This window comes from Narcine bancroftii, chromosome 5, assembly GCF_036971445.1.
Source record: "Narcine bancroftii isolate sNarBan1 chromosome 5, sNarBan1.hap1, whole genome shotgun sequence".
Lineage (NCBI taxonomy): Eukaryota > Metazoa > Chordata > Chondrichthyes > Torpediniformes > Narcinidae > Narcine > Narcine bancroftii.
Genome location: NC_091473.1, coordinates 247,789,843 through 247,816,555, shown reverse-complemented (window position 1 = coordinate 247,816,555; position 26,713 = coordinate 247,789,843). Strand labels below are relative to the sequence as shown.

The 26,713-nt window shown below is 42.8% G+C and overlaps 1 protein-coding gene across 5 annotated transcripts in view; it reads left to right on the top strand.

Moving 5' to 3' along the window:
- The first annotated feature begins 1,727 nt into the window (after nucleotides 1-1,727).
- The window catches only part of tmcc2 (transmembrane and coiled-coil domain family 2), a 127,867-nt gene continuing 102,881 nt past the window's right edge, over nucleotides 1,728-26,713 (top strand). For 4 of the 5 annotated variants that reach the window (XR_011358504.1, XM_069941992.1, XM_069941993.1 and 1 more), the window contains exons 1-3: nucleotides 1,728-1,825; nucleotides 5,373-5,534; nucleotides 25,495-26,019. Coding sequence is in view for 4 of the 5 variants with exons in the window: in XM_069941992.1 (XP_069798093.1) it covers nucleotides 5,373-5,534; nucleotides 25,495-26,019 (687 nt within the window). In the remaining variant the exon portion in view is untranslated. The remainder of the gene's footprint in view (nucleotides 1,826-5,372; nucleotides 5,535-25,494; nucleotides 26,020-26,713) is intronic. The other variant, XM_069941994.1, reaches the window with a different exon arrangement.

Below are 26,713 nucleotides of genomic sequence, written 5' to 3'. Positions count from 1 at the left end.
GAACTGTAAACAGATAACGAACATAAACTTCAATAAAGGGAGAGCAAAAAAAATCAATAAAGTCCTTATATTAGTCCCTGAATGAGTTTATTGTTGAGGAATCTGATGGTAGAGGAGTAGCAGCTGTTTCTGGACCTGGTGGTACGAGTCTTGTGGCACCTCTACCTCTTACCTGATGGTAGCAGCAAGAACAGAGCATGTGCTGGGTGGTGTGGATCTTCAATAATTGCTGCTGCCCTACGACAGCAGCATTCCCTGCAGATGTACTCGGTAGTGTAGAGGGTTTTGCTTGTAATGTCCTGGGCTGTGTCCACTACCTTTTGGAGGGCTTTATGCTCAGAGGTATAGGTGTTCCCACACAGTCCATGATGCAGATGGTCAGCACATTTTCCACCACAAATTTATAGAAGTTTGCCATGGTTTCTGATGTCATACCCAACCTCTGCAAACTCATGAGGAAGCAGAGTTCCTGTAGTGCTTTCTTCATGATGCCATTGGTGTGTTGGGTGCAGGAAAGATCCTTCGAGAAAGTAACTCCCAAGAACCTAAATGTGCTCACCCTCTCCACTTCTGATCCCACCACGATCACTGGATTGTATAACTCTGGCTTTCCTTTCCTGAATTCAACAGTCAGCTCCTTAGTTTTGGTAATATTGAGTGCAAGATTGTTATTGGCGCACCATTCAGCCAAGTTTTAATCCCCTTCCTTTATACAACCCACTACCGTGGTATCGTCAGCAAATTTGTAGATGGTGTTATTGTCATACCGAGCTACACAGTCGTCAGTGTAAAGTGAGTAGAGCGGGGGTTAAGAACACAGCCCTGTGATAATCCAGTCCTGATGGAGATTGTAAACGTTTTATATTAATTATAATTGGATTATAAAGAGACAATAAGTACAAAATATAATAAATATTCAGTTATTTTAAGATTATTAACCAAGGAAACTCTGACATGGCAAACAATCTTTGTTTTCACTGACAAGACTGCACTGCCAACAAAGGTCAACCATGCACAATTTGCATTTTCATTCCTTCTTTTTCTTCAAGAACACCACATGCAGCGTTCAGTGTGCACGTCGGAGCAATGGAACAATCTTCTTTTGACTGCGGGATGCACAGGACAGTGAAGCAATTTTAACATTGAATGAGAACAAAGAGGATGGGAGAAGGATTCAGCAGGTCAGGCAGCATCCACGAAGGGAAAGAGTCAATGTTTCATCCTCAAGAATCATTGACTTTTGAGTGTGCATATTTTGTTATTTTTTTAAATCAGTCAATTTAGTTGCCCTTGATAAGAAATTAAAGTGAATATATCTCTTGAGTGATGTCCAAAAAAATGACTTTTGCAGAAAATTAATGAAATAGTTTATGTCTTCTGGAATGAATTAAAAGATTTTTTTCAAATATATCTAATATTGTTCTGATGGAACCTTTCCCTCTTTCAAGATGCACCAGCAACTGCACTGAACTGCACCATACAAAGGAGCTGGACCATTGGAAGAAGCCTGCTACCCTTCCGGTCACACAAACCACATCGGGTGGCAACCGAACTTGAATGTGGCCCCACAGGTCCCGCCTCGCCCTCCTCCGGCTCCCGCTGCCTATTGGTCGGCGCCGCGCTCAATCGTCCTTGGACGTCACGTCCGGTGCTGGTGGGTAGGTTGGTTGGAGGTGCGCGAAGGAGGTGGGCGGAGCCTGTGCGCCCTCCCACCCCCCCCCCCCCCCACCTAAGAGAGGCAGCGGCTCGTCGGGGCGGCCGTGATGGCGGTGGCAGGAAGACCGTTGCGGGGCTTTGTCGCCGGCGCCGGGGATCTGCAGGCTTTGTAATTACATTCCGTCAACTGTTGTGATGATCTGGGAGGGATGGGGGAGGGAGGGGTTGGGGGGTGGTAGAAGTGGGGGAATAGAGCGGGGCTGTCGCCATGAGAGACACGCAACCTGTCGCTTTCATGCTACTACCTCTTTATGATGTTTCCTGAGAACGTCAACGGATTCTGGGGAGGGACTGCTGCACCGGCGCGTCACTCTCCCCTCCCCCTCCCTCTCCCCCCCCATCCCCCTTCCCTCTCCCCCCCATCCCCCTTCCCTCTCCCCCCCATCCCCCTTCCCTCTTCCCCCATCCCCCTCCCTCTTCCCCCCCCTCTCCCCCATCCCCCTCCCTCTTCCCCCCCATCCCCCTCCCTCTTCCCCCCATCCCCCTCCCTCTCCCCCCCATCCCCTCCCTCTCCCCCCCATCCCCTCCCTCTCCCCCCATCCCCTCCCTCTCCCCCCCATCCCCCTCCCTCTCCCCCCCATCCCCTCCCTCTCCCCCATCCCCCTCCCTCTCCCCCATCCCCCTCCCTCTCCCCCATCCCCCTCCCTCTCCCCCCATCCCCCTCCCTCTCCCCCATCCCCCTCCCTCTCCCCCCATCCCCCTCCCTCTCCCCCCATCCCCCTCCCTCTCCCCCCATCCCCCTCCCTCTCCCCCCATCCCCCTCCCTCTCCCCCCATCCCCCTCCCTCTCCCCCCATCCCCCTCCCTCTCCCCCCATCCCCTCCCTCTCCCCCATCCCCCTCCCTCTCCCCCCATCCCCCTCCCTCTCCCCCCATCCCCCTCCCTCTCCCCCCATCCCCTCCCTCTCCCCCCATCCCCCTCCTCTCCCCCCATCCCCCTCCCTCTTCCCCCCCATCCCCCTCCCTCTTCCCCCCCATCCCCCTCCCTCTTCCCCTCCATCCCCCTCCCTCTTCCCCTCCATCCCCCTCCTCTTCCCCCCCTCCCCCTCCCTCTTCCCCCCCATCCCCTCCCTCTTCCCCCCCATCCCCCTCCCTCTTCCCCCCATCCCCCTCCCTCTTCCCCCCATCCCCCTCCCTCTTCCCCCCCATCCCCCTCCCTCTTCCCCCCCATCCCCTCCCTCTTCCCCCCCCATCCCCCTCCCTCTTCCCCCCCATCCCCCTCCCTCTTCCCCCCCATCCCCCCTCCCTCTTCCCCCCCATCCCCCTCCCTCTTCCCCCCCATCCCCCTCCCTCTTCCCCCCATCCCCCTCCCTCTTCCCCCCCATCCCCCTCCCTCTTCCCCCCCATCCCCCTCCCTCTTCCCCCCATCCCCTCCCTCTTCCCCCCATCCCCCTCCCTCTCCCCCCCATCCCCCTCCCTCTCCCCCCCATCCCCCTCCTCTCCCCCCCATCCCCCTCCCTCTCCCCCCCATCCCCCTCCCTCTCCCCCCCATCCCCCTCCCTCTTCCCCCCATCCCCCTCCCTCTTCCCCCCCCATCCCCCTCCCTCTCCCCCCCATCCCCCTCCCTCTCCCCCCCTCCCCCTCCCTCTCCCCCCCTCCCCCTCCCTCTCCCCCCCTCCCCCTCCCTCTCCCCCCTCCCCCTCCCTCTCCCCCCCTCCCCTTCCCTCTCCCCTCCCCCTCCCACCCCCTCCACCTCCCCGTCACTCTCTCTCCCCCCTCCTCCAACTGTCACTCTCTCTCTCCCCCCTCCTCCTCCCCTCTCTCTCCCTCCCTCCTCTCCATCACTCTCTCCCCCCTCCTCCTCCCCGTCACTCTCTCTCTCTCCCCCGTCACTCTCTCTCTCCCCCGTCACTCTCTCTCTCCCCCGTCACTCTCTCTCTCCCCCGTCACTCTCTCTCTCCCCCGTCACTCTCTCTCTCCCCGTCACTCTCTCTCTCCCCCGTCACTCTCTCTCTCCCCCGTCACTCTCTCTCTCCCCCGTCACTCTCTCTCTCCCCCGTCACTCTCTCTCTCCCCCGTCACTCTCTCTCTCCCCCGTCACTCTCTCTCTCTCCCCCGTCACTCTCTCTCTCTCCCCCGTCACTCTCTCTCTCTCCCCCGTCACTCTCTCTCTCTCCCCCGTCACTCTCTCTCTCTCCCCCGTCACTCTCTCTCTCTCCCCCGTCACTCTCTCTCTCTCCCCCGTCACTCTCTCTCTCTCCCCCGTCACTCTCTCTCCCCCGTCACTCTCTCTCCCCCGTCACTCTCTCTCTCTCCCCCGTCACTCTCTCTCTCTCCCCGTCACTCTCTCTCTCTCCCCCGTCACTCTCTCTCTCTCCCCCGTCACTCTCTCTCTCTCCCCCGTCACTCTCTCTCTCTCCCCCGTCACTCTCTCTCTCTCCCCCGTCACTCTCTCTCTCTCCCCCGTCACTCTCTCTCTCTCCCCCGTCACTCTCTCTCTCTCCCCCGTCACTCTCTCTCTCTCCCCCGTCACTCTCTCTCTCTCCCCCGTCACTCTCTCTCTCCCCCGTCACTCTCTCTCTCTCCCCCGTCACTCTCTCTCTCTCCCCCGTCACTCTCTCTCTCTCCCCCGTCACTCTCTCTCTCTCCCCCGTCACTCTCTCTCTCTCCCCCGTCACTCTCTCTCTCTCCCCCGTCACTCTCTCTCTCTCCCCCGTCACTCTCTCTCTCTCCCCCGTCACTCTCTCTCTCTCCCCCGTCACTCTCTCTCTCTCCCCCGTCACACTCTCTCTCTCCCCCGTCACACTCTCTCTCTCCCCCGTCACACTCTCTCTCTCCCCCGTCACACTCTCTCTCTCCCCCGTCACTCTCTCTCTCTCCCCCGTCACTCTCTCTCTCTCCCCCGTCACTCTCTCTCTCTCCCCCGTCACTCTCTCTCTCCCCCCCGTCACTCTCTCTCCCTCCCCCTCCTCCCCCCGTCACTCTCTCTCCCTCCCCCTCCTCCCCCCGTCACTCTCTCTCCCTCCCCCCTCCTCCCCCCGTCACTCTCTCTCCCTCCCCCTCCTCCCCCCGTCACTCTCTCTCCCTCCCCCTCCTCCCCCCGTCACTCTCTCTCCCTCCCCCTCCTCCCCCCGTCACTCTCTCTCCCTCCCCCTCCACTCCCCCGTCACTCTCTCTCCCTCCCCCTCCTCCCCCTTGTCACTCTCTCTCCCTCCCCCTCCTCCCCCTTGTCACTCTCTCTCCCTCCCCCTCCTCCCCCCGTCACTCTCTCTCCCTCCCCCTCCACTCCCCCGTCACTCTCTCTCCCTCCCCCTCCACTCCCCCGTCACTCTCTCTCCCTCCCCCTCCACTCCCCCTTGTCACTCTCTCTCCCTCCCCCTCCTCCCCCTTGTCACTCTCTCTCCCTCCCCCTCCTCCCCCTTGTCACTCTCCTCCCCCCATCACTCTTCCCACCCTTCCTCGGTCCTCCCCCCTCCCCCCCCATACCCCCTCTCTCCCCGGCTCTCCTCTCCACCCACCTCCATCCCTGACTTCCTCTCTCAGCTCTGTTACCTCCACCTTGATGAAGGGCCCAAGCCCAAAAAGTCAGTTGTATTTTTTATTTAACCTTTGCTATATTAAGGACACTGCTTGACCTGCTGAGTTTCTCCAGCTTTGTTTTTTTTTCTCCCTCCCCCACTGCTCATCTTCCCGCTGCTCTCCCTCCTCCTTGTTGCAGATGAAGCGGTGCAAGTCGGATGAGTTGCCCCTGGACGAGGAGGATGGGGTGAAGGCAGGTGCTGATGCTGCTTTTCGACAGCAGGGTGATGTGGCTCCTGAAGCTGGCTGCCCACTGCTCTCCCTTCCTCCATCATCCCGCAACAAAATTCAAGATTTGAAGGTACAGTAAAAACTGCTGTTGATTCTTCTTCTGAACGAAAGAAATGGTCTCCCACTTGAAACGTTGAATCTGTTTCTCTTGCAGCCTGAGTGTTTTGGGCATTTTGATTTAGATTCTTAGTATTTGCAGTTACTTTTTAAGTGTACTGTGTTGGTTTCACTGTCCTTGTTGGTTGCAAATGTTACCTCACAATATTCTTTGATTCTCAAATGTGCCTTCAATTTAAAGTTTACTTGACATTTTAACCTTTACATAAAATAAAAATTTCTGGCAATGTTTTGCAGGCCAGGCCATCTTTGTGGAAAGAGAAACTGTTCATGTTTCAGGACTAGGATGGAACAGGATCTGGAATGTAACTGTTTCCTTTTCCACATATGCTGCATGCTTTTTCTGAGTGTGGACAGCACTGTATTTTTAATTCAAATTTCTAGCATTTGCTGATTTTTAAAAAAATCCTTTGAGCTTTCGCCTAGCATGAGGTTACTGTCAAATTGCAAGTCATTTATTTGGGTTGGGGATGTATGTTTCGTGGGGAGGGTTGGGTGCAAATCACCCATTGACCAATTTTCAGATGAAGAAGGAAATGTTGCTTTTTTAACAAAATGGTTTGAACTAACAAAAGATGGATTGTAATGTGTTGTCTTGGATTGGGCAGTGGGTGGACAACATGGTGTACGTCACTGACCATTTATTGATCCGCTCCTATTTTTAAGATCCACTTTGTTGAATGGTTTACATTTCAAGTTGTTATTAAGTTACTGACTGGGGTTTTTTAATGTATGGTCAGGTTAAATAATCAGTATCTTGTTTGGGGGTTGAGAGCTGCTGCAAGCTGTATGCAATTTTGTGAATTTTGAAACATTTTTATTCTGAGTTTGAACTGGAAATGTCTGTTGCTTAATTCTAGCTGAGCAGTTGTGTGGGTGAGGTAATTGGCTATTGACTGCTGCTAGCAGAGTTGTAGATCAAGCCATGGTTTCCAATAATTGCGTCGAAAACTCATGAGCAAATTGGTAGAAAGATATTGGCTGATGATGTAGTTAGTCCAAACTCTGCAGTCGGGGATGATGTATGATTATTTTATGCAAAGGATGGACAATGAGATTAATTATCAAATAAAAATAAAAATTCCTAAATAAAGGCAATCATCAGAAAATATTTGTCATTCAAAGAATCAAATTAATATTTAAAAAAAAATAGTTCACTGAACTTTGGTGTGTAACAGTTTAAAATCTTGTTTATGCAGTTGAAAAAATGTTTCAGTCTGTGGTTCATGACATTTGTTTAATCCTTTCTATTTTATTGCTCTCTTGCAATTCACCAATGCTATAGTTATTTTCCCCTTGTGCTGATATTATTCATTCAAGGTATGTAACACTTTTAAAATGAATGGAGGCCAAAGTTGCACATGAGTATGGTGCTATTATTTCCTGTGAAAGGAGATTGATATCAATAATATAATGGAAAAATGTACGGCTGTTTAAGACTGAGCCTTGTTTTTAATTTGCATAAGTAATACATGCTAGTTTTATATTGCTGTGTCCCACATCATCTTCATCTTGGTTTTGGGGTGGGGACAAAACAATTGGCTAGAGTTTCAAGCCATTGAAAAATGTTGCACCCATTTTAAAAATGAGATGTGGGGATAAACCAAATGCAACAGGCCAGTTAAACTATAATCGTTAAACCCTATCACCAGTCACTGAGGCAATTCTGGATTAAGACCCAGGATTGATTTGTTGAAGGCAGCTCATGTCAAACTAAGTTTATGATGAAATAACGAAGTGTTCATGATGGAGAGATGTTATTTTGGACTATACAAATTTGCAAAACCTGTTTGGTAATGTGCACACGATGGCTCTATCAAGATTGAAGACCACGAAACAAAATACTGTAATCTGCAGCAGTCAAAGATTAGGAGAGTGAAGAGAGTAGTGCAGTTTTCCTTGGGGTTGATACTATCATTTTCTTTATATTTATTAATGATTTTGGTGTGCAGGACATAATTTCCAAATCTTCAGATGATGCCAAGCTGTGAGGAGGATGTTGAAGGAGTAGAATGGGTAATTAACTGATGGATGGAAATTAATGCCAAAATGAAAAAAACACTGTACAAACAAAATATTAGAAGGAGCACAATGAAGTGGTTAATTGCTCAAATGGCAGAGCAAGCTTAAAGAGTAATTTAATAAGCAGGAAGGCATAATGAATCTTTATAAAACATGGATTCACACACAACCGAGCCCTGTTCAATTTTGAATAGAACAGATAGGCAAGATTTTAAGACTTGGGTAAAGTAAATAAGTGATTTAGCGAAATGATTCTAGGTTTGAGTAATTTGGATAGGTTTGAGAAACACTCATGAAAGAGGTAATGTAAGTCTTTAAAATTGTGAAGGGTTCAAACAAATTGGATAGATAGAACCTGTTTTCAATGGCAGAGGGATCAAGAAGTTGGGTGCAAATGATTGGCAGAAAATCAGAAGTGAGATGAAACAAAAATATTTTGCAGTGACTGACGAGGGAGGTCAATTATTTGTAATGCAGAAAAGGGGGCTGATGAATTGAATGAATTTGAGGATTCTCAACTTGCTGAGAGTAAGATGAAGGGCCTTTAAGGCTATGGATCCAGATCTTTACAATAGGTCCAGATACAACCTGTAGAAGGCTATCTCTGAAATAAAGTGGCAATTCTGGAGGAAGCTAGAGACAGATACACGCCAGCTATGGCAGGGAGTGCAGGCCATTGCAGCCTATAAAGCGAGGTCTTCTATGCTCTCTTTGAGAAGGAGAACCCAACAGTGCCTACAAGAATCTCTGCAAAGGCTTTCTGCCTCTGAGGCTAATGTCAGAACATCATTCAAAAGTGTGAACCTCACAAGGTGTCAGGCACTAACGGCATGCCTGGGAGGGTGCTGAAAATCTGTTCCAACCAACTAGTGGAGTGTTCACAGATATTGTCAACCGCTCATTGCTGCAATCAGAGGTTCCCTCCTGCTTCAGAAGGGTATCAATCATCCCAATGCCCATGAAGAGCAGTGTGAGCTCCCTGAACTACAGATGCCCAGTAGAACTAGTATCTGTTGTGATTAAATGCTTTGAGAGGTTGGTCATAGCCAGAATTAACACGTACCTTAGCTAAGGACTGGACCCACTGTAATTCACCCTTTGTCACAATCTCTACACAGCAGATGCTCTCCACTCAGCTCTGGATCACCTTGAAAACAGCCTATCATACATACAGCTCCTCTTTATAACTACAACTCTCCCTTCAAAACCATTATTCCTTCACTGCTGGTCAAGAAGCTCCACACCTTGGGCCTCTGCACCTCTCCTCCTCTGCAACCAGACCCTTGACTTGCTCATTGAAAGACCACAGTTATTATGAATTAGAAACAATGTCTCCTTGCTGACTTTCAGCACACCTCAAGGATGCATGTTTAACCCATTGCTTGACTCACTATATACCCATGACTGAGTGGCCAGGCACAATTCCAGTGTTATCTACAAATTTTCTGATGTCTCCACAGTTGTCGGCAGAATCACAGACAGCAATGAGGAAGCAGATAGGAGGGATATAGATCAGCCCATTGAGTGGTGTCACGCAAACAGCCTTGTGCTCAACGTTAGCAAAACCAAGCAGTTGGTTATGGACTTCAGGCGGAAGTCAGGAGAACACGATCCAGTCCTCGTCAAGGGCTCAGTAGTGGAGAGGGTCAAGAACTTCAAATTCCTGGGTGTCACCATCTCCAAGGATCTGTCCTGGAGCCTCCATATCAATGTAATCATGAAAAAGGCTCGCCAGTGGCTATACCTTTTGAGACCTTTGAGGAGACTCAAACTTTGACAGATGTACTATGGAGAACATTCTGGCTGGTTGCATCACTGTCTGGTATGGACGTGCCAACATTCGGCTTGCGACATCACTGGCACCAGACTTCACTCCATCGAGGACATCGGCAAGAGGCGGAGTCTTAAAGTAGCTTCCATCCTCAAGGACCCAGGCCATGCCCTCTTTACTCTGCTACCATCGGGGAAAAGGTACAGGAGCTTAAAGACAAGCACTCAGCAGCACAAGGACGGCCCCTTCCCCGCTGCCATCAGATTCCTGGATAATCAATGAATCAAACACACTGCCTTTGGTACACTATTTTAATTAATTGTTGTACGGTAGTTTAGATGAATGTTTGCACTGTGACGCTGCCGCAAAACAAAAAGTTTTGTGACTTGTTCATGACAATAAATTCTGATTCTGAAATAACTTTGTGTTCAGAACAGGTGAATGGGATGGGTTGGATCATGCTTGCATCGATATGGTGCATATTTAATGTCATTCTTCCACACTTTAACCATTCTTCAAGATTTAATTTTATATATTTTTAATCACCAGTTATTTGCTTAAAGTTATTGAATCATTGGTTATGGCACAGATGGAGGCTATTCAGCCAGTTTCTGATTTGATGTTTTACCAGAGCGTCAGCCGAGATCAATAAATCTTTGTATTGGTTCTTGAGAACATCATCATTGACTTTTTCAGCTTGAGAAGTAGCCAATCACCATGTTGTTTGGGTGTCTTTGTATCCATGCTGTGAATCTTTCTTCATGCCATGCTCTTTAACTTTGAGCCTGAACCTATCAAAAACCTGCTGGAACTTCATGTACACTACTTTGATTACATGTCTTTAATTAACTCTCTTTGTTACTTTCTCAAAAATTCTATCACATTGGTTAAACTCAACTTGCCCTTAACAAATCTGTACCATTAGGACAATTCAATTTTTCTTTGTTTTATATTAAATGATTGCTCAGCATAAATACTAAGCTGACCAATCTGTAATTGGGAATCCCTTGCTCTCATTTGAACAAGGGACCATTTGTTGCAGTCCTTTGGAACTTGCCTTGCATCCAAAGTCCTGGAAACGTAATAACGTGGTGCTTTCAGCCTGGACTAGCACGTGAGTGAAGTGTTCATTTTGAGGTTATTTTCATTGTTGTTTCTCCACCTGCTCAATATATTCATCATGTGTTTGCGTATTTTAAGAATTTTGGACTGATTCAATATCTGTTTTGCATTGTCTGAAGAGGGCGCGCATAATCATTGAGGACCCCTTCCACCCTGCACACAGCACCTTTTCAGCTGCTCCCCTCAGGGAAGAGATACTGGAGGATCAGAGCCAGCACCACCAGGCTGAGGAACAGCTTCTTCCCACAGGCAGTAAGAATGCTGAACAACTAGAGGATCTGCTCATGCTGACCATCCAAGACTATCATATTCATCAAACAATATTTATTTAATTGTTTGGGTGAAATACTTGTTCTGCATATGTCTGTATGGGTGTTGTATCTGGTTGTGTGTCTTTTTTTTGCACTGAGGACAATAGACTTGATTTGTCCCTGATTTGTTTCTCCCTGTTAATCCACCCCCACACTTCTGAGATTTTCCAAAGTGGGTGAATCACCAGCTTCAAAATCAATCAATAAATCAAGCACACACTACATGAATTGTTTTACTGAACAGGATTTAATAAGAAAGACTTTCTAAGTTTAGGGAAATTGCATTTTGTTTCAGTGGAAAATATGGTGCTGTGCAGGAATAGTTCACTTGATGTACCTTGTTTTAAAATCTGACGCTAAGATTAGGAGTCTGATTCAGTTTCATACAATTAAAGGGAGAGGCACAGAATTAGTAATTAGGGAATGGAGACTAATAAAGATTGAAATGAGTACCTTTGGTCTTTTCAGCATTTGTCTATCATTTGTACTTGTTCTGTGGCAGACTTCTCTTGAGATAATAGAATGGTGAATCTTCACAGTACAAATAGGCCATCAACACCCTATGTGCAGGCTATTTTAAAATGGAGTTCTTTACACCTCCCATCTCATGGTTCGTTGCCATGTGCGTTACTGCTCTTCAGGTTGTTACACAAATGTTTTTAAAACTGATGAGGATTTTTTAACCACTCTGAGGCATAGAACTCTCTGCATGAGGACCTTTTCCCTTGACTTTGGTCAGATAATTTTATTTTAAATTTCAGTCTCTTGATGATTTGAAAAATATTACATTTTAGATTTCTGCATATGTACGACCTCCAGTTCCAGCATGGATCTTCCTTCTCCACCCCTTCATCTGTTTTCATTCTTGTCCTTCTGTTTGGCTCTCCTTAAATGTAAATTTTTAAATTTAAACTTGAAATACGGTAGCAAGCCCTTCTGGTCTATGAGCATGTGTCGCCCAAACAGTATTACAAACCTTGTACATTTTTGGAAGGTGAATGGAAACCCATACAGACATGGGGAGAAGGTACAAGCATCACCGGATTGAAACCCAGGTTGTTGGCACTTTAATAGCAGTTTGCTCATCATACTGCCCCATGGACAGATTAGCTAACATTAAGAAGTCTTCACCATCACCTCCTATAAAGGGAATTGAGGGATATAGGGTCCCTAAGTCCCTATTTCTTTCACACATAGAAAACACTTATTTGAATAATTAGGATTGTCCATTTAACTTGTGTGGAGTATAATACAATTGATGAAAAAAATTATATTGAACTATTTGATATCTAGCATTTCTTTGGCTTGGCTTCGCGGACGAAGATTTATGGAGGGGGTAAAAAGTCCATGTCAGCTGCAGGCTCGTTTGTGGCTGACAAGTCCGATGCGGGACAGGCAGACACGATTGCAGCGGTTGCAAGGGAAAATTGGTTGGTTGGGGTTGGGTGTTGGGTTTTTCCTCCTTTGCCTTTTGTCAGTGAGGTGGGCTCTGCGGTCTTCTTCAAAGGAGGTTGCTGCCCGCCAAACTGTGAGGCGCCAAGATGCACGGTTTGAGGCGTTATCAGCCCACTGGCGGTGGTCAATGTGGCAGGCACCAAGAGATTTCTTTAGGCAGTCCTTGTACCTTTTCTTTGGTGCACCTCTGTCACGGTGGCCAGTGGAGAGCTCGCCATATAACACGATCTTGGGAAGGCGATGGTCCTCCATTCTGGAGACGTGACCCATCCAGTGCAGCTGGATCTTCAGCAGCGTGGACTCGATGCTGTCGACCTCTGCCATCTCGAGTACTTCGACGTTAGGGGTGTAAGCGCTCCAATGGATGTTGAGGATGGAGTGGAGACAACGCTGGTGGAAGCGTTCTAGGAGCCGTAGGTGGTGCCGGTAGAGGACCCATGATTCGGAGCCGAACAGGAGTGTGGTTATGACAACGGCTCTGTATACGCTTATCTTTGTGAGGTTTTTCAGTTGGTTGTTTTTCCAGACTCTTTTGTGTAGTCTTCCAAAGGCGCTATTTGCCTTGGCGAGTCTGTTGTCTATCTCATTGTCGATCCTTGCATCTGATGAAATGGTGCAGCCGAGATAGGTAAACTGGTTGACCGTTTTGAGTTTTGTGTGCCCGATGGAGATGTGGGGGGGCTGGTAGTCATGGTGGGGATCTGGCTGATGGAGGACCTCAGTTTTCTTCAGGCTGACTTCCAGGCCAAACATTTTGGCAGTTTCCGCAAAGCAGGACGTCAAGCGCTGAAGAGCTGGCTCTGAATGGGCAACTAAAGCGGCATCGTCTGCAAAGAGTAGTTCACGGACAAGTTTCTCTTGTGTCTTGGTGTGAGCTCATAATATAATTTTGACCAAATCTCCTCCTGAATTTGTTTTTTTAAATCTTTCTCCCATCACATTTTTGATTTATATAAATCTTTTTTCTTTGCAGTTTCTTGTAATTTTATATACATATTAGTAATAAAATTCTTAACTGTATCTGTTATATCTTCGAATTGACTTTGTTTAGGGAGTCTCAAATCTGCTCCCAGTCTCTTTTTCAAATACATTTTAAATTGATAATATGCAAAAATTGTATTATGTATATTATATTTATCTTTTAATTGATCAAAAGTTTAAGAAAAAAAATTCTAAAAAATTTTTTTATTCTCTCTATACCTCTACTATACCAATGATCAAATAGAGAATTATTCAAAGTGAAAGGAAGAAGGTGATTTTGTTTTAACAACATTTTTGGTAATTTATAATTTTTAATTCCTCTCAATATGAATTCTATTCCATATTTTTAATGTGTTTCAATATGCAAAAATCTTTAGTTCCTTTAAATGACTCATTATTCCATTTATGCAAAATTAACTTCAGAATAGTTTCACCAATTTTATTCATTTCTATTTGAATCCAAGCTGGTTTTTCAACCTGTTAATAACAGGAGGACTAAAACCTCAATTAAGCTGCTTTAAAGTAATTCTTAAAATTTGGTAGTCTTAGTCCACCCTGATCAAATTTCCACATTATTTTTTATAAACCAATTGTTGACATCTTACCTATCCAAAGAAATTCATGTATTATTTTCAAGTTTTGAAAGAAAAATTCTGGTACTTGAATGGGCAACGATTGAAACAATTATTGTATTCTTGGAGAAATGTTCATTTTAATACAATTCACTCGTCCTATTAATGTTATTGGTAAATCTTTCCATCTTTTCAAACCTCCTCTCCTCTAACATCCAAAATACTAAGTAAATATTTCATAATACAATTATTAAATTCAGGTGTATTAAAGAGGAAAATAAAGGAAATAAAGAAAAAAACAAACCCTACCCCCTAAAAGGAGTACATTATTAACAGTGCATCCTTACACCCCTGATGTATAGGAATTATGATCAAAAACCACACCTGCCCACTAAATTCTGCGGAGGTCAGGCTCTTACTCTCACCTAACTCCCTCAAAATTAATATAATAGATCTTGTGCCTCAAATCTACTCAAACTTGCAATAATAAATTCATTTTATTACACAGATCTATCGGATAAAAACTGTCCTCTCTAATATTCTCTCTCCTCCTAAAACTTGTATCATTTCATTATCATCCCCAACTACAATCTTTCCACTTCCTCCCTCTCTTCAAATATCTCCTAGTCCTCGTCTCATTTTCTCAGGCAACAAATTTGCAAACACTTTTCCTTTATTTGGTTCCATAAAAATCTATTTTTACTGCTGGATACCTTAAAACAAACATGTAACCTTTTTTCCATAGTACATTTTTAACCGCATTAAATTATTTTTTTCAACAAAGCAAAACTTGTATCAGGGTAAAAGAAAACCTTATCATTATAAATCAGTGGCAATTGCCTCTCCTTTGCTTGCTTGCTGCCAGCTCCAAGATCTTCTCCCTCACTTCATAACAAAGAAACTTGACCAGAATCAAACGTGCTTCTTATCTGGCTGTGATTTAGATCATAATGCTCGATGAGCTCTATCAATCTCAAATTTTCCTTGAAATTCAGTTACTGCCAAAGTTTGCGGAATCCAATATTATAGAAATCTTTTCATATCTTGTCCTTCATCACCTTCCTTAAGTCCAACAATTTTTATATTATTTCTTCTACTAAAATTTTCTAACATATCAATTTTTTTAGTTAATTGATCTTTAGTTACAGCCACCTCAGCTTGAACTTTTTTATTTGCTCTTTAACATGTTGAATTTCAAATTCATTACCTTTAATTTCTTCAAATTTTTGTTCCATTTGTGACAACATTCTCTCCACCTTCTTTGTAGAACCCTTATTTTCAATGATACCCTCATTACATCTTTTAACTTCCATTGTTAACTAACTAAGTTTGCTGGAAAGAATCCGTATCCTTTATTTCAGTTGTAGATATACAAAACTCCTTTATTTTCTACTGTGCTCAACATACATTTCTTCTTCTTCTTCATTACTGGAGCTGGAGGCTTCTTGAGCTTTTTAAAAAAATAGCCTCAGCTTTTTTGTGCTCTGCGCATGCGCAGTGTCATTTCAGCCGTGGCAGTCGGCCATTGTCGGGGGAGACCTTGGACAGCAATGTCACCTGCCTTCCGGAGAGCTCCAGGATCCCTCTTCGAGGTTGGCTTCTCGATCAGCTTCTTTTTCTTGTTCAAGTTCTTGAAAAGTAACAGTCAGTTTATTTTTCTTAGGTGGCATTGTATATTGTTCTGTAGGCCTTCCGATTGCTTCCTCTTCTATTTTCTTTCAGTCAGTTCAGGCTTCCTCACTCTTTTTAAAACTTTTTCGGAGAAAGTAGAGCATTCAAGTCTAGCCCCACATCATCACGTGACATGCCGAAATTTTGGAAAACTTGACAGATCTGAACCTGGTGCCTCTGAATTGAAAGATTATCTTTGCATTTCTTCATACAGGTGCAACATGACCTTTTGAGTGTTTCAAGTGTTTGAGTTTGAACATCTGCAGGTTTCTTTGATTTCATTCACCATTTATTGATCATTAAGGGAATAAAATGATTGTTATCTACAGAAAAGGACAAATATAGGGAAATAAAATTTGCTCACTGAAACTTGGCCAATTTTACCACACTGGGATATAATTTAGTAAATCACATTAGAAACGACCATTCAAATCAATGACTGAGCACTGGGAGACGTTTGATAAGTACAATGAGAGTTCAGATACATTATAGACCCAAGGAAAAAAATAAACTTCCAAATTCAAATCCTGATGATGTCGAAGGCAAAAGAAAGGGCATCATATGACCTGTATCTAGACCACAGAGCTCCTTCATAGGAGAAGGTACAAAAATTCAAACAATTACAGTGGTGAGCCAAGAACCAGGAAAACAATTGTGATAGACTGAATAAAGCAGAACAAAGACAATTGAGAAATGATCGAATTTTTAAAAACAGTTTGATAAAGATTTTTATCAAGCATTTGACAAGTCCTGAGTGGCAGATTATTCAGGAAAGTAACTGCTCATGACATCCAAGCGCAAAGTACAGGTGAAATTAAGATATGGGTTTAGTGGGAGAAAGGAAAGCTTTCAGGGTTGAATGGCCTACTCCTGCTTTGTTTTAGGTTGATGATATATTTCACCAGAACAAGCCAGCTTTTCCTTTTCTGCACACTCTTAAACTTTTTTTTAGAGTCGATCAGATAGTACTTCAACATGTCTTTGCTATGCCATTGGTTCATCGCCTTTTTTTTTTAAGACTTGTCGGATTTCTGAATACACAAGTTAAACATGGACAGAAATTTCCTTTGTTTCAGCATTTGTTGGTTCTCCAATACAATTGGTGTGCTGGACCACAACCTTCACCATCCAGGTTTGCTTCTCTCCCTTCTGAAACTTGTCAGGTTTCTATTCTTCCAGTTTTGTTTAAACTCCCACAATAGATATTGGTTCTGGCCACGTAAGGTGCAAGTTGAAGCAAAAAAACTGCAATTGTAGGGTATCTGAAAAATCACAGGAGCGCTCTTCATTCCAAGCAACAGGAGAAAATAAGTTGACCTTTTCAGGACCAGGGCCCCTCATCTCATCTTGCTTTTATAGGTCTTGGTTTCCTGGAACTGGATCCAATTTCAATGGATAAGTTTGAGCAATAGTTATCCATTTGGCTCCTTGAGCCTCCCTTGCCATTTAATAAGATTGTGGCTGATGTGATGGTGATCTCAACTCTATGCCAACTTTTTGCTGCCTGGCATATCAAGAATCTTTTTATTCCTGCCTTTGAAAAAAATAATCATTATCCCTGAAAGGGAGAATTGCAACATGCAAAACCCTCTGAAAACATTTTGCAGTGTTTCTTTGTAGAGATGTCCAAAAAAATCAGAAGCCCTTCTTTCTGTGTGATCTGATAAACCAATATTTGAATTTCCCAAGTATGTTGTTCCTATTGAAATGTGGTAGTAATGTGGATATTGTGATCTTGGATCTCTTCATTAGCCCTAAATATTGTTGATTAACTGATAGTTTCAGGCTTCTGTGGTAGATTCCAACACTTCATAACACCCCAACAAGTAATTCCCCCTGAAAACATTTGGACTAAGTTGTCCCTTAACCTGAGATTCTGTTCCAATGAGGAAAAAAATGATGACATCTTCCTTGCAAAATACTCTGTTATATTTTTTAAATAAACTGCTTCTCACTATTGTGAACTCCAGAGAGCTGAATCTATCTATATTGAATAACTCAAGTGATAAAACTACAGTGAATTTCCACAGTTAGTGAAAGATTGCTTTGATGTCTGGGGCAGTCGACTTCACTCCTTTCTGGAGTTTGAATCCTTTGTTTATGCAATAAGGTGCAGAAGCTGAAACTTCCTGGTGGAGTTGAGGGACATTGATTAGTAAGTAACATTTAATATCATAGTTACCAAATACCTCTGTTAAATTTTCTGATGATTGAAATTGGCTTGATTTATCTTGATTTTTGTGAACCGTAACCCTTTTGTGGACAAAACCCAACTTGTCAAGTTTGGGCTTTTTTTTGGGGGGGGGGGTGGGGGTGGGGGGAGGGGGATGTCAGTCGTGATCTTAGCGGCTAAATTTTTCATGTACGTGCACATATGCAATGTTGGTTGCTAAGCCTGTCATTTCAAATGGCATGTTTTTGGCTAATCTGGATGATGTAATTTTCAGTCATATTAATGTTTTCAGTTGTGATTGGCCTAATTGCTGCATATCTAACATTGTGGTGATGAGATTCCTTGAGTCATCTTGCCACTCCTCCGGCTGGGCTGACTCATTATGAACCAATCTTGTGGCACCTAGACTTGATAAAAGAAATTGTGACCTTCCTCGAGCTACATGCTTTCTGTTCTTGATGTTCAAATTTTTGAAACAAATGACGTGGGGAGTGAATTGTAAAAAATACCTGAAGCTTTGCATGTTTTTAAAAAAAAAGTATTAGTTTTTAATGCTGTGAATGAAGGCTCTGCCTTGTGTGATGGACAAAACTACATATTGAAAGCAATTTTCTTGGAAGCCACTTTTGGGGTTTGGATGAGGTGAGAAATGGAAAAGAAGCATACTATTTGTCTCCACTTGTCCTTGCTCACAGGTTGTGCCTTTGTATGAAGCCTACCAGGCTCTCAGTTAATTTCCACTTTGCTCATTTAACTTGTTCAGGTCAGAGCAGTAAGTAGAATGTGTAGATAATCTGTATTTCATATTCTATCGTGCCCAATCTCCTTTCCCTACATTAATTTCATACCCTTCTGTGCCTTGCTCATTAAAGTACCTATGCAGATGCATCTTAAATGTTATTGTTTCTGTCCATCCTGACTTCTCTGGCAGCTCATTTCAGATAACAACTATGCTATGTGTGTATATTTTTTTTAAATGTTTACCCCACATATCCCCTTTAAAACTTTATTTCACCTTAAACCTATGCCCTTTAGATTTAAGCATCCTACATGGGCACTGACTTTGGCCATCATTCCTCTCCTGAACCCCTCATATTCTGTTTGCCTCTATCATACTATTATGTCTCCGTCCTCTTTGCTCCAGGAAAAACACTCAGCTTATCCACCCTTCGTTATGCTTTTGAATCTCTTTTTTGCACCTTCTCTTGCTTAATTGCACATTTCCTGTCATGTGGCAACCAAACTACACTCCCCTAATTAGTGTTTTGTGCAGCCATAACATGACATCCCAAATCTTGTTTTCAATGCTTTGACTGATGAAAGCAAGCATACCATGCGCTTCCTTCAATACCCTGTCTACTACAATTGCTGTTTTGAGGGACCCCAAGGTCTTAGTCAACAATGCGCCATTCACTGTAAACATTCTGTCCTCGTTTAACTTCCCAAAATGTATTACTTCACATTTGTTTGAGTTAAATTTTATCTGCCTTGCTTAAATTCCTTTTAGAATTTAGACAACGGTCTTCCCTGTCCATATAGCTCTGCCTGTTTGCAAAGTTTGACCCATTTCTGAATCTGCTGTCTGAGATGATTGGTGTTGGATGGAATGTAACTGTATTAGTGTATGAGCTTGTTCCTTGAAGAGGCGGAGGGAGAGGAAAGATGGAACAATGAGGGAACAGTGACTGTTAAGGTAAAGAAAAGATTATGTGGAATAGGTTTGGCAATCTCTAAAATACTATTCGTTACCTTTACAATCTGCTTTGCCAATTTTGTTTCTGAGGACATAAATTCTTGTTTTGCGCAGGACAGTGAAGTACAAACCACATGAACAATCTTCTTCTGGAAAATATCAATTGTTGTTGCAGCAGCTGATAATGAGCTGTTGTCATATATATATTGTGCAATGTACAGATATGCCAGAATCCTTGCTGTAGCTGAATAGGCACTTTGAAAGAAAAATTAATGACAAAAGCAATGAAAATCAACCGTAGAAGTATGCAATTGAATTTAAAAAGAGTTCATAAATACTCAGTTAACCTGGTGCGAATAAAGTGATAAAACAATAGTTAAGTTTCTTGTCATCTGATTGCACAAATACAATGTGATGAAACAGCATTCTCCCATCATTGCAGCAAAACTCGCAGACACACAACCAGGAATAAACTCGAGTACAGACAAACAATAGATAGCAATAGACAAACAAGAGCAGGACAAGTATTTCAACTTTACAAAAGTTATAAAAGTCTCAGCTCCTTTGGTCGTTCCGCATTCTCACTGCCCGTGGGAAGAAGTTGTTCCTCAGCCTGGTGGTGCTGGCTCTGATCCTCCTGGATCTCTAATAGTGCAGACATTCCTTATTATGGTGCTGGAGAAATCTCTGATTGGCGTGACATGGGTTCAAGACCCTGATATTTGTGTAGAAGAAACTCTTCTTGAACCTAGAGCTGGTGGTCTTCAGGCTTCTGTACCTTCTACCCCTGGGTAGCAGCGAGAAGAAGTTGTGACCAGGTTAGTTATGATGAAGCAGGACCAGACAGATGAATTGTGGCATAACTGCGTTCAGGTACCAATGATCAATTGGAATTACTAGTAAGTAATTGGAAATCCAATCAATAATAAGTCATTTTACAATTTCATGAGGAACATTGTGTCATTCCTTTTATAAAATTTTACTGATTTTAGTTTTTACACGTGATTGAAATGCATGATAATGAGGCAGCAGATTGAGCAGAGTCATGATGTCAGATCATTGATTCGTGAAATGGATTCATGCATCTGGAGTTGTCAAAAATGAATTGAATGTATTATTGATTTAATAGTGACAGAATGTAATTATTTGAACCCTAATAGTGTGGTTCTTAAATTCTTCCAAGTGTGGGAGATGAAATCATAAAATTACTATTATTTGCTTAGTGACTTAGACAGTGACAGATGATTGATCTAACAAAGAATGATCTGAGTCCAGTTCTGTACTGTTCTATTTTACTTTACATTTTCCTAATCATGTTAAAATTAGGGTAAAATCTTGCTCCGTTCTGGACTCGAGATGGCTTTGTGATCTGATTAACTAAAAGTTTTGAAAAGTTTTTTCATTCATTTTGCATGAGATGTTTGTTTTATTTGGAAAGGCCTCATTTCTTTTTTCTGTCACTTGATTGGCCTTGAAAGGTGGTGGTGAATCCTTTGAACTGCCGTCTGGTAGTGAAGGTGTTGTCTGTGTGCTATTAGTGTTCCACTGTTTTAACCTAATAAAGGAAAGACAATATACTTTTGTCCAGAAGGCATCCCCACACAGGAGATAACAGGGTTTTTGTGTTTGGGAAATGATACCAAAGACTTGCTGCAGTATTATTTTTAGGTGATGTATTTAGTACTCTGGTGGCTGAGTGAACAAATGCTAAGGGGTGCCAATGAAGTCCATCTCTGTCTTGTGTAAAATTTCTTGAGTGCTGTTGGAATTGGATGAGTCTCAGCAAGTTCAAAGTATAGTATGGACTTAGAGTTCAAACTTTGGGAAGTAGGTAGTAAGAAAAACCCTTTTCATAATGGCTAACCAGTAAATTGGCCATTCAACAAACTGGTTCAAGAAGCCATTTTTGCCACTCGACCAATGTTAACCGGTTCTCTGCGCCCTTTCACCCTCATACCTGGCATCCCAGAGCAGAGGGATGCCTATCCTCCACCGGTGACTTCCTGAGAGACACATCAAGCGATGGCAGACCTGCCCTCCCTGAATTCTGTAAGGCAGAAAAACCCCTCCAAGTGTGCTCAGTGCATACTGGCTTTTCATTATGCCAAGGCATACTGGGATATGGGTGTTTTAAATGAATAGGCAATTAGTTCCTTCCCATCCCTCTGTCTCTCTCAGACATCTATCGATCTTTTATTGTTGTATGTGCCCACTTCTTTGTGAGTGCGTGTATTTCATCCCCACTGCGACTTTCCCACACTCGCTATAAATAACGCGCGTATGTTTTTTTTTGCGACTACCACTTTCCCACAGTCCTTTATAAATTGTGCATGTATATTTTATTAAATTGTGCATGTATTTTCTCATGCTCTTATTCGTGTGTGTTTTATTCCCAGTAAGATTTTCTGATATGGAGTAGGTTTATATAGGTCGGCACAACAACATGGGTTGAAGGGTTCATACTGTGCTATACATAAAGCTTAATTATATTTTAATTAATCATGATTAATTTTGTTTAAACACAAGATCAGAATACACTGATCAGGATTTAGTTAATTGAATACAAAGTTTATAACTTTCTAATCTTTTGCTTCCTTCAAGTTTCTGTATAAACACAAGTACGTCATCAATACGTCACTAATTGGTCCCAGGATACTCCTTGTCCCTTTCACACTGGGCTAATCAGTAAGCCGATTCAAAACGAATTGGCGATGATACTCCCTACCTCGGTGGGCCATCCCCGGGGTGATTTGATGTCTGCGTGCCGATTCATGCTGGCACGTTAATTACCAGGATGAAGTATCAGTGTGAAAGGGGCTAAAGACTTTGGGAAATGATGAGGTTATTCACTTTCAACTGGACACCCATTCCAGAGTTTCAGTCCAGTCAACTTTCAGCCCATGATCTGGTGGGAGTTTTGGCCACAGTGAAATTTTTCGCAGAAAGTAGTTGATGGTGAAGGTCATTCAAACATATGAATTTGAAGCTATCAGTAGGTCACTTGGGCTTACTCCATCATTTTGGAAAATTGTATCTTATCTGACTAACTTCAATTCCATATTCTCTTCAATTTGGAGTAACCTTACAACCTCTTGTTTATTAAGTATCTATTTGTCTATCTCTACCTTAAAAATAGTTGGGCTTTAACTTGATTTATGGTGTGAAAAATTAAAAATTAAAACATTTAAAAAAAAAAAATAGTTGGGCTTGAAGAAGAAGATTCTAAGGATTTGGGAGGCTCCAAGAGGAAAGAATTCCCATTCTCTTCTGTCAATTGGTGATTAATTTTTAAACCAAAACACCTATTACAATATTTTTCTACAAGAGGAAATAATATTATTCACACTGTAAGAATCTGTGGGATCAATAGATTGAAAGAGTTGTACAGCATGGAAATGGACTCAAGACGTCTATCTGCAATAATCCTTTTTGCCTGCATTTGGCCCTCTTTGCTCCAAAGCTTTCCTTTCCATGTACCTGTTCTAATATCTTTCAGCATTGCGATTATATCTGCCTTTACCAGCTCTTCTGGCAGCTTCGTCACATACACCCATCATATTCCCTGTGGGAGTATACTCTCACACCCATCATACTCTCTGTCCTTCAAATCCCCTTTAAATCTTTCCCTCCCAATTTAAATCTGTGAACTTTCTTTTGTGTATCAATCCTGTTCCCTCTCATTCCTCCAGAATTAAGTTGGTAAAAGTTAAACCTTTCTAATCTTGCTTAGTGGGACAATTTCACCATTACAGCTATTCACATTGTATGCTTTCTTGGAACTGTTGCTGTGTTGGTATCCCTTCTGAAATAAATGGACATGGCATTCCAGTTGGTGGTCTTACCTATGGTTTGTGTAACTGAAGCATAACATTGTTGCTTTTGTATTCCATTCCACAAAGCACTAAACAATCGTATTCTATTATTTTATCTAGTTTTATGTTGTACCTGCAGTCATGGACCAGATCACTGGTTGTCAGAATTCTTAATCCCTATTCATTAGGATTTTTTTTTAAAATTTTCAAGTCAAAGTGAACATAATTACAATTTGCTCTTTTCTTCTCCATATAACTGATTTTTTTTCCCAAATGCCTTGATTTAATATCTGACAGTTTCTGTTATTTTCCCATCAAGCAAACATGGCCTGTAGTTTCTTACTTATGGAAAACAGCAATTCTAACCCCAGTAATCAATGTAATGAATGAGTCCAATATCACTGAGTTTTGAAAAATTGAAACTTCTTCATAAATAGCTTTGTTTGCTATTTTTAAGACCCTTGGATGAAGTCACACTTGTCAGTCAAGAGCTCCAACAGTTTGCTCAATACCCTTTATTCCAACCACCCTGTAAATTGTTAGTTTACACGATGTTACTTGTACCTGCTATTGTGTATAAGGATACACAATTTAATTCATTCATTATGAAGTTACTTTCTGTTATTTATTTCCCTGGCTCATTTTCTGTTTGAATCATTTATAAAAATAAATGGCAGCCTGTGTTTGGATGGGACACTTGTGAGAAGAACATCTCGTCTAGCTGCTTATCAGATGTTGTCCAAGCCTTGCTGCGTGCAAAGAGGAATCGTAAGGAAGCTGCAAAGGATGTGGATAGATGATCAAAAACAGAGACAGAGAAGACCAGGAAGATGGTTGGAAATTCTGTTGGAGATTAAATTAGAATTTCAGATTAGATATTCTTGGAAGAGAAGTGGTTGTGACCAACAGATAAGTGAAGTGTATTTTTTAATTTCAATAGTTTGCTCATCAGACTTCTTGAAAATGCAGTGTAATGTAGGAAAATTTAGATTGTCCCTTTTAGCAGAAAAAATAAAGGACATTTAAGTGGTTAAAATATTGCAAAGGTCTGAGTTGATGGGAGTGTCCAAGTACATGAATTTATTGTCATGAACGAGTCACAAAATTTATTATTTTGTAGCACCTTCGCCATGCAAGCATTTAAATAAACCACCTGACAAAAATCAGTAAAAATAGTGCACGAAAGGCAATGTCTTTGGTTCATTGATCATTCAGTAAGTCACGCTTTCATCTGCTTGAATTTAGAAGGGTAAAAATGGATTTGGTTAAAACATGAATAATCCTTGGGTAAAAACACAAATGCTGGAGGAACTCATCAGGTCAGGAAAGTCATTGGTGGTTATGATAAGCAACCAAAGTTTCAGGCCTGAGGAAAAAGCGAAAGTACTGGACTATGTATGACTTGATCTGTTGAGTTCAGCCAGCTGAGTGTGTTTAGCTTCGAGATTCTGCTGCCTTCTGTTGCTTGAAACTCCTTCATGTAGTGGTTTTTACATTTAAAATTTTGCACTGTTTTACCCCTTGTGATGCTTTAAACATTCAACACTTTTAACAGAACTTGTACTCTGTTCCTTTCCCTTTATGGTGGAAATTGGCTGTACCTCTGGCCATCCATATGGCCATCCATATGAAACAAAACCTCTGTGTGAGGGTTCTGCTATGACAAATTCCCAATGTACTGTCAGATACTGGCACATTACAAAAAATTGGAATGATGAGGATAAAATAGGCATCGACTCTAGAAGTGTAAGCCACTGAAATTGGAATTCGAGGGCCAAACCCATCGGGACCATTGCCTGAAGAGGGCACACAAAATCAGTGAACCGGTGCGGTCTCAAAAGGCCAACATGGCCTGTTTCCACTCCGTAAATGGTTATATGGTTATGTGGACTGAAACAAAATCATTTTTTTTCTGAAATGAAAGTAAAACACAAAAGTCTGCAGACACACTGTGGTTGAAGTAAAAACAATGCTGGAGAAACTCAGCTGGCCAGACAACGTACTTGATAAAGCAAAGAGAGAAACATAACCAACATTTCTGGCTTGAGCCCTTCATCAATGTATGTATGAAGGATTATAGATACTTTGATGAAGGGCTCAAGCTGGAAATGTTGGTTATGCATCTTGACCTTGCTGAGTTTCTCCAGCATTTGTTTTTGTTTTCTGAAACAAGTCCATATGTTTTTTTTTAATTGACCAAAATGCCAGTAGATGAAAGCTGGTCATGTGACTGCTTGTTAGATCATTGAAGAAGGTTATGCGGAATCATGAAGAGAAAATAAATCTTGAAGAAAGCAATCTAATTATGACATTTTCTTTCTATGTTTAAGAAAATCCAGCAACTATCCGAAGGTGGTGGTTCAGGTGGTATGTTTGGACATGGTTTGAAGCAGCTTTTCCATCATCGAAAGCGGTCTCGGGAGCGTGATCAGAGTATGCAGGACTCGTCTCAATTCCACTATCAACCCTGTGGCCACTCAGATCATGACTCTGCCGATGAAAAGGAGCGCTCTCCTGAGATGCACCGCGTGTCCTATGCTGTGTCCCTTCACGATCTTCCTGCTCGTCCCACAGCCTTCAACAGAGTGTTGCAGCAGATCCGGGCTCGGCCATCCATCAAGAGAGGAGCAAGTCTCCATACCAGCAGCAGGAGAACAAAAAGTGGATCAAGTGAAGCCCAGAAAGGGAGTCCACATCTTGTGCGCAAAGCACCTCAGGACAGTTCACTGACTGCAATCCTACAACAGCATCAATATAGGCCCAGGTCGTCATCCACTACGGACACCTCTCTTAATGCTGGAGAAATTAGCATTGTACATCTAGCAGGTGAAGAGTCAGAAAGGATCACCGACAAGGTAAAGACTTTTTTGTCCTGCAATTTCACAAAGTGCAGCTGACGTGTTTTTGGGGGGGGGGGGGGGGGGGGAGAGTGTCAAAATGATTACCAGTCTGTTCCCCTGCCTAGTATTGTATCTTTTGTATCAATGTTGTTGTGGTTCACCATTTTCTTGAATGAGTGAGGTTGGAATGGGGCGTGATAGTAACTGGAATAAGAATTAACTGTCGTGTAAATGTTTGCAAAATTTTCCAAGGAAAATGACTTTCAATCATTTGTTCTCCATAATTAAAACATTTGTGGTTTGTTCATCATTTAAAATATATTGGTCTAGTAGTATCTGTAGAAAGCCAATCTTAAGTTATAATTTTGGGTTGGTGATGTTTAGTAGTTATGATTGCTTTACTCTCTTTTCCGTTTGCATTGTAATTTCATTTATCTTTAAGTAATTGCTCGTTGAAATCTTTTGAGGCTTGGGTTTTTCGTTTTCTTTTGTCATAATCCTTGGATGCTCTTGTTTAATCTTCTGGCTGCTCCATAACTGCTTCCAGTTCATGAATAACAATGGTCTTGGTAAGTGCAAATAAGCGAGGTGGTTACCAAGATGTTACCCATGAGCATATGATTGCTGTTCCCTGCTCGATTTTAACTTTAAGCCTTCTAGGTCCTGCCTTCACTGAGTAAATTCAAAAAAAATCTATTTGTATTCCTTA